Source organism: Monodelphis domestica, chromosome 4 (genome assembly GCF_027887165.1).
Source record: "Monodelphis domestica isolate mMonDom1 chromosome 4, mMonDom1.pri, whole genome shotgun sequence".
Lineage (NCBI taxonomy): Eukaryota > Metazoa > Chordata > Mammalia > Didelphimorphia > Didelphidae > Monodelphis > Monodelphis domestica.
In genome coordinates, this window is record NC_077230.1 from 191,088,232 (window position 1) to 191,101,317 (window position 13,086).

The 13,086-nt window shown below is 36.3% G+C and overlaps 1 protein-coding gene across 25 annotated transcripts in view; it reads left to right on the forward strand.

Annotated features, from left to right (window-relative positions):
• The window catches only part of OSBPL6 (oxysterol binding protein like 6), a 280,006-nt gene that overhangs the window by 174,557 nt on the left and 92,363 nt on the right, over positions 1–13,086 (forward strand). For 18 of the 25 annotated variants that reach the window (XM_056794053.1, XM_056794044.1, XM_056794036.1 and 15 more), the window contains one exon: positions 5,672–5,764. The exons of the other annotated variants lie outside the window; for them this stretch is intronic. In XM_056794053.1, coding sequence (XP_056650031.1) covers positions 5,672–5,764 — 93 coding nt within the window. The remainder of the gene's footprint in view (positions 1–5,671; positions 5,765–13,086) is intronic. 25 annotated transcript variants of the gene reach the window in all.

Consider the following 13,086-nt stretch of genomic DNA (forward strand, 5'->3'; position numbering starts at 1 on the left):
AGACACTAGAAAGCATAGGAATAAAAGGGCCTTTCCTTAATATAACAAGTAGTATCTATCTAAAACCATCAGTAAGTATCATCTGAAATGGAGATAAGTTAGAAGCCTTCCCAATGAGAACAGGGGTGAAGCAAGGATTCCTATTATCAATAAGAGAAGGAAAAGAAATTGAAGGAGTTCAAGTAGACAGTGAGGAAACTAAACTATCACTTTTTGAGAAAGATATGATGGTATATTTAGAGAATCATAAAGAATCAACTAAAAAAACTAGTTGAAATTTATCAAAGTTGCGGGATACAAAATAAGCCCCCATAAATCATCAGCATTTCTATATATTACCAGCTAAGTTGGATAGCAAGAGATAGAAAGAGAATATCCAGTTTAAATAACTCAACATAAAATTCTAGCAAATCTATTTGCTAAAATAAACACATGAATTATATGAACACAATTACAAAACATGTTTCACACAAATAGAATTAGATCTAAACAATTGGAAAAATATTGATTAAGTTAAATTAATTGCTCATGGGTAGGTAGAGTTAATATAATAAAAATGACAAGTCTGTCTGAAACAACTTACTTATTCAGTGCCATACAATCAGACTTCCAAAAACCTATTTTATAGTGGAAAACTAAGACATAATCGATATATACATATCTCTTTGCTGGATGATGCATTCTCTGGTGTGGGCAGGGCAAGGAGAGCCTGAGATACTTCTAAATAAATTCTATTAGTAAATTTTTTTTTAGTCTGCATTTACCTTAAAAAAAAAAACAACTAAGTGATTGAGGACCCTGAAGATGAACAGATCACAAATCATAGAACCATTGACCTAGAACTTGAAGAGACCATCTATTCCAGCTGTTTTGTTTTTATGAATGAGGAACTTGAGACACAAAGAGGTCTGATGACTTGCTGAAGAACTGTCCTTCATTATCTAGGAAGAAATGTGGAAAGTTATTGTGTAGAATTTCAAAGAGTGGCATTTCTTCTATGCCCAACAGGTTAAGGGAGAGTTAATTTTCCTCTTATTATTCAAAGTAGCCATTCATAATTCCGTGCACTGATGAGGGTTAAAAGTAGTAACCATTATCTGCATCTAACATCAATGTCACATTGCCGTGCAAAGTGAATTTCCTCAATTATTTCCAACTATTTATTCTTCCTAAAGTGTGTGTCGGTGGACCATCAAACACCTTTTCATGCTTATTTCATGCTTGACTGCAGATAGAATGTCTCATCTTATGTTGCATTTCTGCTGCCTAGTCCTGACTCTGTTCTTGCCCTTGGAAAAGTATTGCTATAATAATCTCTTTGAATCAAAGAATTTCAAAACTGAAAGGGAAACTGGAGGTCACCTAGTCCAACTATTTAATTTAACAGATGAGAAAAGAATCATAGAGGGGTTAAAAGATTTTTTCAAGGTCATAGAATTATCTGAGAATTGAACCCAGGTACAAAAATGATACAGGTCTTAGATCTGTCATTCCAGTGAACTTCCCATCACACAACTGTCTCTTGAAGATATGTAATTTATTTGTTGTTGTTCAGCCATTTCTGTCATGTCCAACTTCATGACCCCATTTAGGGTTTTCTTGGCAAAGCTACTAGAGTAGTCTGCCATCTCCTTTCTAGCTCATTTTACAGATGAGGAACTGAGGAAAAGAGGGTTAAATGCCTTGCCCAGGATCACATAGCCAGTATCTAAAATCAGATTTGATCTCAGGAAGATGAGGCTTCTTGACTTCAGAAACAGTGCTCTATATACTGTACCACCCATTTTGTTGTAATTTCATTATATTTTAATTATACCTTTATTTTTCCATTTTCATTTTGTAACATTCCTCCTCATCCTTAAGTCATCCCCTACAGCAAAGACTTAAGAAGAGATCCAAAACATCAGACCTGAAAAGGTAGATAGGCATGGTTGTGTAAGACTTACCAAGGTCTGAGACTAAGGCTGAAACACAGATTTTCAGATCATCATTAGGAAGTGGGAAGGGAGGGGGGAATGAACATGATACCATTGGTTTTCGTGTTACCACTTAACACTTTCCAAGATTCTAAAAATGTTAGCTGGCTAGCTGATAGCAACTTACATGAGAAAATATTTAAATAGATGATGGTTAATTTGAAAAAGAAAATGAATGGCAGTGTATCTGGGCACAGGAACAACTCAGGGGAGACTTTTGATTAAAGGTCATTTTTAATAATTTCCTTTCATGACATTTGAATTTATGATGTTGTGGTTTTACTTTAAATATTTCTAAATGACTGGTTGGCACCTAATGATCCACAGACCAAAAATCTAAAACTTTGTTAGATTCTTCATTTCATAGAAGAACTCCTGATATGTATTATGAATCCTTAAAACAAGTTAAACAGTTGGTTTTTGAAACGGCATGTTTATCTCACTGGGTTTCATCTAATTGTTTTTAAGTATATTGTCAGTTTCATGTTGAAATATATGTGCAGCTGACTGTGAATGTTGATCATAAATAATTCATTTCTCATTTTAGGAATTCAGAATTTCATGCTTTTCTATTTTGTAAATCAGCAATATTCCAAGGCTAGGTTTTTTAGCTATGGGTGGAATGGTGGGGGGAAGAATGAGAAATTACAGTTGACATTAGTGTATGAGCTTTGAATGAAAAGAGTTTGTTAATTTGACCAGTTCCATTCCAGCAACTCTTAAGCATATTGATTTGTCACTCCAGAGGTCAAATTCATTTAGACCATTTGATATGCATAAATTCATTTATTGCAGGAAATTATTTCTGTGATTTGACTTGAGCATTAAGTGATTGCTTTTCCTAAACCAGTGTCCTAATTTCTTGAGTAATAATCCTTTCTTTCTGCTGTTTTGCTAATGCCGAATTTCTTCCCAAATTTTATTTTTCTAATTGGGCTCTTTTTCTTGAGGGATTTGGGAGGTGGGTGAAAATCTCTTGATAAGGAAAACAAAGTCCAGACACTTAAAAGAAATTACATTTTTCCTCTAAAGGAAATTACCCAGAATTCATATCTGCTACAACCCTACTACTCGATGAACAGACTTCTTGGCCTGGGAGCAATAAGTGAAAGATGTAGCCACAGGAAATTTTACAAGGAGAAAAGTTGTTCAAAAAAAGTGTACTTTAAGTATTTTTTTTTAAGAGTACCAAGTGTTACTTTAACTAATTGATGATTATTTTCTCTCTCTATTCACTGGCAGATTAGTTTCTGGTTCTCTGTGGCAATGTCTATAATTAGCTTATTAAATAGTGGTGTTAATTTTTTTAAATTGATTTGTTTTTGTTAACTAGGTAATTTTTTTGTTTTAGTTTACATTCTAGTCTTTTAAAAAATCAACCTGTAGTCATTTTTTCCTGGTTCAGGAATATCTCTTGGAAATAGTAAACTTATAATGAAAATATTACTTTAATTTCAGACAAATGGTTTAAACCCAATTTTTCAATATTGAGTACCCCTTGTTTAAGGGACACGTGTGTTTCTTGCTTGTGCTTTTCACAATTTCATTCAGATGTTAAGAGTAACACACTTTTACGACCCTTAAACATTTTTCTGGAACATCCTCTAGTGTGATTATCATCCTTAATATTTGAAATATAGATTCTATTTTCTCTGCACCAAAATTTTCCATTACTTTAGGGATAGAGTTGGTGTTATGGTTGGGCTGAAAAGGCTTTGAAAGGCTGTAGATTAGATTGAAATTATGTCCAGTAAGTTAAATTTGATATATTAGCTGTATTTTTCTTCTCTCCACTTTTCCTTTTGATAGATACCATGCCAACATTCTGTATGTTCATTAGGGGGAAAATTCATATCTTCATTTAGGCTCCATGTTTCAATTCCCCCCAAATTAGTCTCAGCAGAAGAGATTCAGTTTTATATTTGTTGGATTTATTTCAGAGAAGAAAGATATTCAAATTCCAAGTTCAACTGACAAATGAAAGATACTAAAATATTATGTAGCTCTTAAGAGCTACATAAAAGTTCAAAAAGGCATGTTCAATGCATCACTCTGTAATGCCCATTTGCTTCATACTTATTTAGTAGCATCTGATGGTGTTTGTCATCCCAAGGGAGTCTATCCACCTGGGAGTGATCATCTCTTCTTCAAAGGACAAAGAGCCACAGCTGATGAGAAAAAAAAATTTTTTTATTGCCCTTGGCATCAAACTAATATCTCCTAATACCTCTACCCTCAAGAATCTGAGGAAAATTCAACTAATTCTTATTTCATTTGTGTCCTTATTGAGGAAAGAAAATCATCTGCAACTCACAAAATTTATATTTAATATTTCAACATTATTACTAAACTATGTGAATGAAAATTATCCAATTAGAAATAGCTGATATTTTGCAGTATTCCAAAGCCACTCTGTATTATTCCCTTGTTTTGTAAGTTTGACTTCCTTGTGATCTAGAGACTACATTTAATTTTTGTTGCATAGCAACACAATATGATACATAATATAAAAATATGAAACTATATATTTAATACCCACCCCTAAAAATGATTCCTAAGAAAAGGAAACTCCAAATTTCTGTGATATATTGTTTATTATCATTAGTATTATTATTGCAATATTATTGTTACCGCATTAATCATAGTGGTCTGGTGTTTTGAATGCCTTGGAGGCTTCCTAAAATATTTCTTTATTGTAGCCTTTGACTTTCATAAATTTCTATTTTCTTATCCAGGCAGTTCAATGGTACAGTGGATAGAGCATTGGAATTAGAGTTAATAAGATCTAAGTTAAAATCCTGTCTCAAACACATACTGTGACCTTGGACAAGTCATTTAACCTCTTTCTATCTCGGTTTTCATCTGTAAAATAGTTATACTAATAGAACCTAGCTCACAGAGTTATTGTGAGGATCAAATGACATAATTTATGTTGTAGCCTTTTAAAATCTTAAAGTGCTACATAAATGTTAGTTATTATTCATATTCTTTGCCAGGAAACTGTAGAGACTCATTTATTAAAACGTCTATAGTTCCTCATGACTTATTTTTTTCCTCTTCCTGGATTCGACTCAGAGGCGTGATGGATAGAGACCAATTTATACTGGTTCTAGAATGATCAGCCAGTTTTCAGTGTGAGCATTCTTGCCTTGGAAATCCAGAAAGATTTCATAGCGTGTCTTGGTTTACTGTTTTGTTGATTGACTAGACATAAGAAAATGATGGGGAAAATGTAAATCATAGGCATATGTCGTAGGCACATTTTTTTTTCCCTCAGAAAACTGGCTGTTAAACATTTCCCAGTGCACTCCTAGGACCAACGGAGAAAAAAAAATCTACAAATTTCTGGGCCAAATTACTTCCAGGAATTCTCTCTTAGTATGGATTGTTATGTCATTTCATCCTAGCAAATCTGAAGTAAAACCAGTTTGGCGATGCAAGTATCACTGTGAGCATCATGGCAAAAACACATCCGTAAATCAATCAAAGAGAAAGGAAGATGCTACTGTTTGGATGTGTTGACTGTATGAGGCTGCCAAATCTGGTCCATTGGGGAATTTATCACATTTTAAACAGTTTCCCTCTTTTTTTCCTGTGCCTTTATGATTGCATGTTTATTCTGTTATTTCTAATCTATGGAATGCACATCAGAGATTGGACTCTTAACTTTGGCTTTGCTCTCACTTTGCTTTTAGAGTGTCCACATCTTAGAGAGGAATGCTTCTACTGGCAATGAGCCATCTGCAAGCAGGCAGTTACTAGAAACTGAACCTGTCTCACTCTCTAAGGTCAGTGAGGGACTATGATGACTTCTGAAGCATGCTTGTTTGGGGCTTGTTCAAAATGTGTGGAATTTGTATTCTCATTGCAATTAAGCAAGCTACAAAGCCTGAGGAAAGAGCAGCCTTCTACTTTTCTCCCATCCTTATTGTAGGAGGGTTATGGTCACATGGATAATAGAACAGAGTAGAGACCTTTGGGGGGGGGGGGGTTCTTGGAAAGTTACAGCAGCTTTGTGGCTCAGTAGACAGAGATCCAGGCTCAGGGACAGAAAGTCCTGGGTACAAATCGGACCTCAGATACTTCTTAGCTGTGTGATCCTGGGCAAGTCATTTGATCCCTTTGCCAAGGATTTACCACTCTTCTGCCTTCAAACCGATACAAAGTATTGATTCTAAGATGGAAGGTAAAAGTTTTAAGTTAAAAAAAAAAGGAAAAGAAACAGTAAAGGCTCCACATTTTGCTTTGTCAAAAGAAAAAATGTTAGTAGACATATACCATTGTCCATTGCAGAGATTGCTTGGACAAGTACCATTACTTTTCCTTTTTGGACCTGTTTTCTTATGTATAAAGACAAGGAATTGGGACTAGATGGTCCATGAGGTCTCTTTCACCTCTGGATCTATGATCTGAAGATGTCACTTATATCTGAGAGGAAAATGGAAGATAGGTACTATGAAGGGCCGCTTTAAGTTCAATGGAATAAAAGCTGATCTTGTAGCTTATTGGTAGCACAAGAACCTATGAAGAAGCACAAATTTTCATCTTATTAATCAGTTTTTGTTAATTCATAGGAGGCTGCTAAGAGAAATACTGCATATAGCAAATAGATTTTTCTTGGAAGCCAAAACTTCTACTGGATACCCTAATCCTAGGCCAACAGTTTTCAAACTCTGGTCAGAGAACCCTTATATCTCCCTGAAATGATTTGAGAGGTTCTATGAGATCAAAACTATTTTCATAATAAAACTAAGTCATCATTTGGCTATTATAATTTTCTTCCTTTTTCCCAAGTACTTATCTGTATGAGGCTTATATATTTCAACTGAAATAACATTGCAATAAATCAAAGGAAGAAACAGATATGAAAATCCAGATGTCTTCTATTAAGCAAGATATTAAAATGATTTGCAAAAATAAATAAAATAATGCCATTCTTCTCATAAAATTTTCTTCTTTTGGAAAAAACAGTTATTTTCATTAAAATGCTTATTTTACATGTATTGAGTTTTATTTTTAAATGAATAAGAAAATAAATGTTTTAAAATTTAACAGCTTTAAATTATATTATGATATCACTATAATGCACATAAACAAAAACTTTGGGATCTTCCCTGATTTTGTGGAATGTGAAAGAGTTGAGATAAAAAAGTTTGAGAACTGCAGCTCTAAGTCATTCTCCTCTGATAACAATATGGCCTGTAGTTACTTCTGGGTGATTTTTTTAAATACTGTTCATGAATAGCTCAGGGCCATTAAGGAAAAGATACTATGACAACACTGACAAAGTCATAAAGATGGAAAGACAAACATAAAGGAATTTTTAAAAATATCATCCAAGTTTTTATCTTAATATGTTTATTGCTATATTAAGACAATATGATCACATAAAAATAAATATGAAAAATTATTGTGATCATAACTTTCTTTTCTTTTTCCTTTTTCTAATTCCCCTTAGCTGTCATATGAATTTTTTTTCTTTATTAACCAGACCATGCATGTGTGTATTGATGTTTTTGTATATATGGGAAGATTATCAGTAATTAAAATGAATTTTCCTTTCTCGTGGATATTATGTATTTATAATAAATACATTTATTTGTTCACTCATTTCCATTTTCTTTTTCTGAATATACTAATTTTTGTAGTATAAAAAAAAGTTTTATTTTTGTTCATGTATCTCAAATAAAGTATCAGAAGATGTGCTTACATTCACCTTAGCTTTGTTTTCTTGGACCCATCTTGGCTTACTTTCAAAACCGGTAGAGATTTCTGCAGTGGTCTGACACACAGTGGGTTTTATTTGAAAGTTTTTATAAGACCTAGGCCAGAGATGATGAACTTTTAGAGACAGAGTTCTGGGGCCCCACCCCCACCCACACCACCCCAATTTCTGAGACCCTTCTACCAGAGACCAAGTGCTATGCTCTACCCATGAGTACCAGGCATGCCCAACAGCCCCACCTTACCCCACACAGGGAAGGAAGAGCCCCTCCCATTCAGTTGTTGGGCAGAGGGGTAGGTAAAGTGAGAAATGTCCTCAGTGAGTGAGGGAGGGGAGTGGCCTTGGGAGGAAATTGATTACATCCCCCAGCATGCCCCAGGAGTCCCTCCCCCCTTACTTCCTGTCATGAGATTGAGCTTGAATTGGACCAGTCCCTTGCTAGGGAGGAGCCATTTTGCTCCCCCTCCCCCACATACAGGCATAGGATTGGTCTATATGAGGACCAATCTCCTGCTTAAGAAGGGGAACTTTAGATTCAAAGTCTAGCAGAGTTAGTTAATTTCAGATAAGGGAAACAGGTTTTTCTTCTTTCATTAATTTAGAGTTTTTATTTTAATCATTTCAGGCCTAAGTACTCTGCTCCCCTCCAGCTCTGCCTCCTGTGAGCCACCCACCTTCTCTCCTTGTACTCCCATTGTCTGCTAGGCAGAGGTGGGGGATGGGAAAGAATGTCCTCAGGCACAGTGGAGAAGGCCCAGTCCCTCTGCCTGCCTAGTAAAGAACTCTAGAGGGGTTGGGGGAGGGGGTTAGAAAGGTGGTGTGCTCATAGGGAGAATTCTACAGGCCATCTTTGGCACCCATGGCACAGGTTCACTATTACTGTCATAGGCTTTGTTCCATTTCATTCTGTTGTCATTTAGTCATTCATCCTGTCTTACTCTTTGTGACCCTATGAACCATATTGTCCATTGAATTTTCTTGGTGGAGATAGTAGAATAGTTTTCCATTTTCTTTTCCAGTAGATTAAGGCAAAGAAAAGTTAAATGACTTGACCAGAGTTAAATAACTAGTAAGTATCTAAGGCCAGGTCTTCCTGACTCCAGTCCCAGTGCCCTATCCACTGAGCCATCTAGCTACCCTAAATTTCATATAGAACTTCTTTAAACTCTAAAGTAGAACTCTGAAGACTTTTAAACCCCCTTGTTGCATTTTGTAACTAGAGGCACTGTCAAGTTAGGGCTTTTTGAAAAAAAAAATTATTCTGGGAAATTTGTAGATTATTAGAAAATTAATTGCAAAATAAAATGGCCCTTTGTCAGAAAGAGTATAGGGCCAGGCTGAGCCAAATTTAGAGACATCAGTTTGAAATTAGAATGCTAAGGACCGTTGTTTTTTGGTTCTGGTGCGCTTACCATCCAGTATTAATGCTTTTCCCTCTCTTATTAAAAATTTTATTTGTGACAATTTTATCAGCCATTTAAAATTAAGACCAAACTTTTTCCTGTCTCGTTTTATTCTTTGCTATTGTCAGGTTGACAACTTGTTTAATTCATAAGACTATATTTAGATTATTTGCCATTTCTCTTGCTATTTAAAAAAAAATCCCACATTCACAAATAATAGTATCATGACTCAAAACTACTTGAATAAAGCAGACTTAATCTTAAGAAGAATATTATGTTTCTTCCATGTTGTCAGAGAAATGCTTCTTTCTCCCTGTAGCTAAAGAAGAAGCCAGTGTGATAGAAATCAGTAGCTATAGCTCTATAGGGACATGCTGGTATTATGCTCAGGGTTTAATTAGCTGAAACCTAAAAAGCATTTCTATTTATTATTAAGTATTTCCATTTTGCACAAGTTATAAAAAGCATTCTTCTTCACACAAGGGGCAGATGAGAGGTGACCCACCAGCCTTAAAAGATATTGCCTGAAAGAAAAATGTTTTTTTTTCCTCCAAAGAGATACACTATTCATGCATATTTGGAAGTAAAGAGCTCAGAAAATACAGTTAATGTTTCTTGAGAATGAGCTAGATTGTCTCAGAAAATGCACATGTAGAGACATAGCCCATAGAAGAAATGGATTATTCCAGAGTTCAGAAGAAAAGAATGTGTATGATCTCAAAAAGACATCCTGGAATAGGGAGTAATGGGTGTATTTAGCTAAGCAGAAGACAGACCCAAACAGAAATGAGTTTTTTATACGGAGCCTATCTCATCCTCTCACCACATTTTTTCTGACTCTGCTTGTCGTCTACAATCATTCAAAACTCCATGTTGAAAATATTTCAAAAATGGGTGTAGACAATTCCCCAATATAAAGAAGTGGCCCATGTAATAATACTTCCTTTCGATGTGGCACTTTTGCTTTTCAAAGCCCTTTTGCTAGTATAACATCATTAATAATTGCCATGTGCTCTTACTATTCTCATGATTTATATGCTCAGCATATTATGTTAAAATCCATAAGGGACAGTATGAGTTCTCATCATGCAGCCTCAGTATGAACTGAAAATTCCTGGCACAGTTTTGAGCAGGCACATAATATTTCTGGAAGGTAGAGAAACTATTCAGACTATGAGGTGCTTCCTGCTAGACCAAATTATATCTACAGCTGGTCTACGATAATATCTTGCTTAGTACTAGCCCAGGAGGAAGTATGGGGCAGCTAGGTAGCACCATGCCTAGAGTTGGGAACACCTGCAATTAGAATCTGACCTCAGATACTTCCTAGCTGTGTGACCCTGGGCAAGTCACTTAACTCCATTTTCCTACTTCTTATCCCTCTGTCTTAGAGTTGTTATTAGGATGAAAGAGAAGGGTTTTAAAAAAAGAGGTAGCATGGATATTGGGTAGAGGACAGGTTTCGGAAAGAAGACGGGGGTACAAATTTGACCTCTGACATATTAACTAGGTGTCTCTGGACAAGTCACTTAATTTCCCAATACCTCAGGCAACAACCAAAGACTCTAAGTAAAAGAAAGTCTTCTGATCTACAATGGGAAAAAGATTTTCTGTTACTTTTTCCCAATAGCAGTCAAATTAAAGATACAGATGCCAAACTTACCCCAATCCATTGCCAATAGCTCATAGTTGTATAGCATTTTAAAGTTAGGACATTTGAAAACAAGCACTATTTACTACCAGTGGCAAGTGAAACTTTGTTGATCTGTTCATATGTTAATCCTCATCTAGTCATGGACTTAGATGTCATTGGTGTAGGTTAATTGCTCAAGGCCATACAACCTGTGGGGCTTATGTCAGCTGGCTTTTTGATTCCCAGTCCATTGCTTGTTTTCAAGTGTATAGGCATCCCAGAATGGTAAGATTCAGCTTCATGAACAAGACTGTGTGGGTTTGCATTTTATAAGTAGAATATCATTTGTTGTTCAATTATTTTGTCACATCCAACTCTTCATAGCCTCATTTGAGATTTTCTTTACAGAGATACTGGTTTGCAATTTCCTTCTCTAGTTTATTTTATAGATGAGGAAACTGATGCAAACAGAGTTAAGTGACTTGCCCAGGATCATACAACTAATACATGTCTGAGACAGGATTTGAACTCACAAATATGAATCTTCCCAACTCCAGGCCCAGCACTGTGCCTCCGTGCTGCCTATATTCATGGGCACAGGACCATCCTAACAAGGAGACCACTTTATTCTCTGAAGAGGCTCTGTTCATATTATTACTCTTAATCCTAGACCAAAATCCAAATTCTTCAGACCAATGAACAGTTTTCTTTTAAGAAAGTGCCCCATGTCAAAACTTTAAGGCATAGATCTACATAGTAATTAGATGCCTAAAAAGTAGGCATATTTCTAATCATCTAAACCCCATTCTATAGGGTGTTTCAAAAGTCTTACTGCCCTAAGGCTTTTGGCATACCCTGAACTTCAAAGGAAATAGTCTGTCTCCATTAAGATTCTGGTGGGCCACAGCTGACTTTTTATGTTTTAATAATCATAATAATGATAATAACTTGTATGTTTAATTTTAACTTCTGTGAGTCTTGCGGGTTCCCATACCCCCTCCCCCCAAATCCTACCCTCTTTCTAATTTCACTTTTAGTTGTTTGTTTTTTTTAATCCTTACCTTCTGTCTTTGAATTGCTATTAAATGTTGATTCTCAGAAGAGTGGTAATGGTTGGACAACTGGGGTTGTGATTTGCCTAGGGTCACACAGTTAGGAAATATCTGATTCCAGATTTGAAACCAGAACCTCCCATCTCCAGGCCTGCACTCTGTCCACTGAGGCATGTAGCTGCCACCCCTATCCCTTTTTGACTTTTAAAGATCTTCATAACTTGGCCTGTTTCCATCAGTCTCATATTTTGTTCATCTCCTGACCTGGTGTCTTCTTTCTTACCTGTCAAGGATCCTTTCTTCTGCAAGAGATTAGAGATACCATTCATTCCTGTTCCCTCTGCCGATCTCTTGGCTTCTGCTTACTGGGATGGAGAGAAAAGCTATTCCATCAGCTTTGCCCCATTAATCCATTCCTCTGAGCTACCTAACACTGAGCTGACCCACTAAAGCCCTAACACTTTTGTTGTTAATAATCATCCTGCACTCAGTTAGCAGTGATTAACAAGCTCCCACTGGATTGTACTCTCCCCATCCCAGTGATTGTGATCCCCTGGCTATCCTTGTACAACCCCCTCACTGTTCTCGCCCTTAGTCCATCCCAACACAAATCTCTAATTCTGTTGTGCTTCCATCAATTTAAAAAGAAACAAAAACTCACTTTCATATTAAATATGTTTTTTCCCCGCTCCTTTCATATTCTGGCTCTTAATGAGACCCATCTCCTTCCCAATGAAGACTCTGTGGCCACCTTTCCCAACACTCCTTGCACTTCAGCTATCCTGCCCGCCTCCAGTGGAAGAGTTGGAATACTCATTGTTTCCCCATTGTGGTGTTCAGGGTCCCCTTCTATCTATCATTTAGTCATCTCTCTCCTCCTTTGAGGTTCCCTCAGTCCATTTCTCCTCCCCAATGAAAATTCTAGTACTGTTGTCTGCCAGTCTCCCAGGCACTGCCCTTCTTTCCTCAATGAGTTCAGTGCCTGGCTCTCAGTCTTTTTCTTCTTCTCAGTGCCTGCCCTCTTACTAGGGTACTTCAACATACATATTTATATCCCTCAAACATTTTTACCTCCCATTTCTAAACTTGATTATTTCCCATGACCCACTCCTTCACCTCACTTCAGCCACACAGCAAAGATGGTCATACCCTTGATCTTTCAGTCACCCACAAAAGCTCCATTTCCATCTTTATGAATTCTTATCTGATCACAATCTGTTGTAATTTTCCCTCTGCCTTGCAGTCTCAAATTCTATTCTTCATCTCCACTATACCTTCCACTTCCTGGACTCTTTAG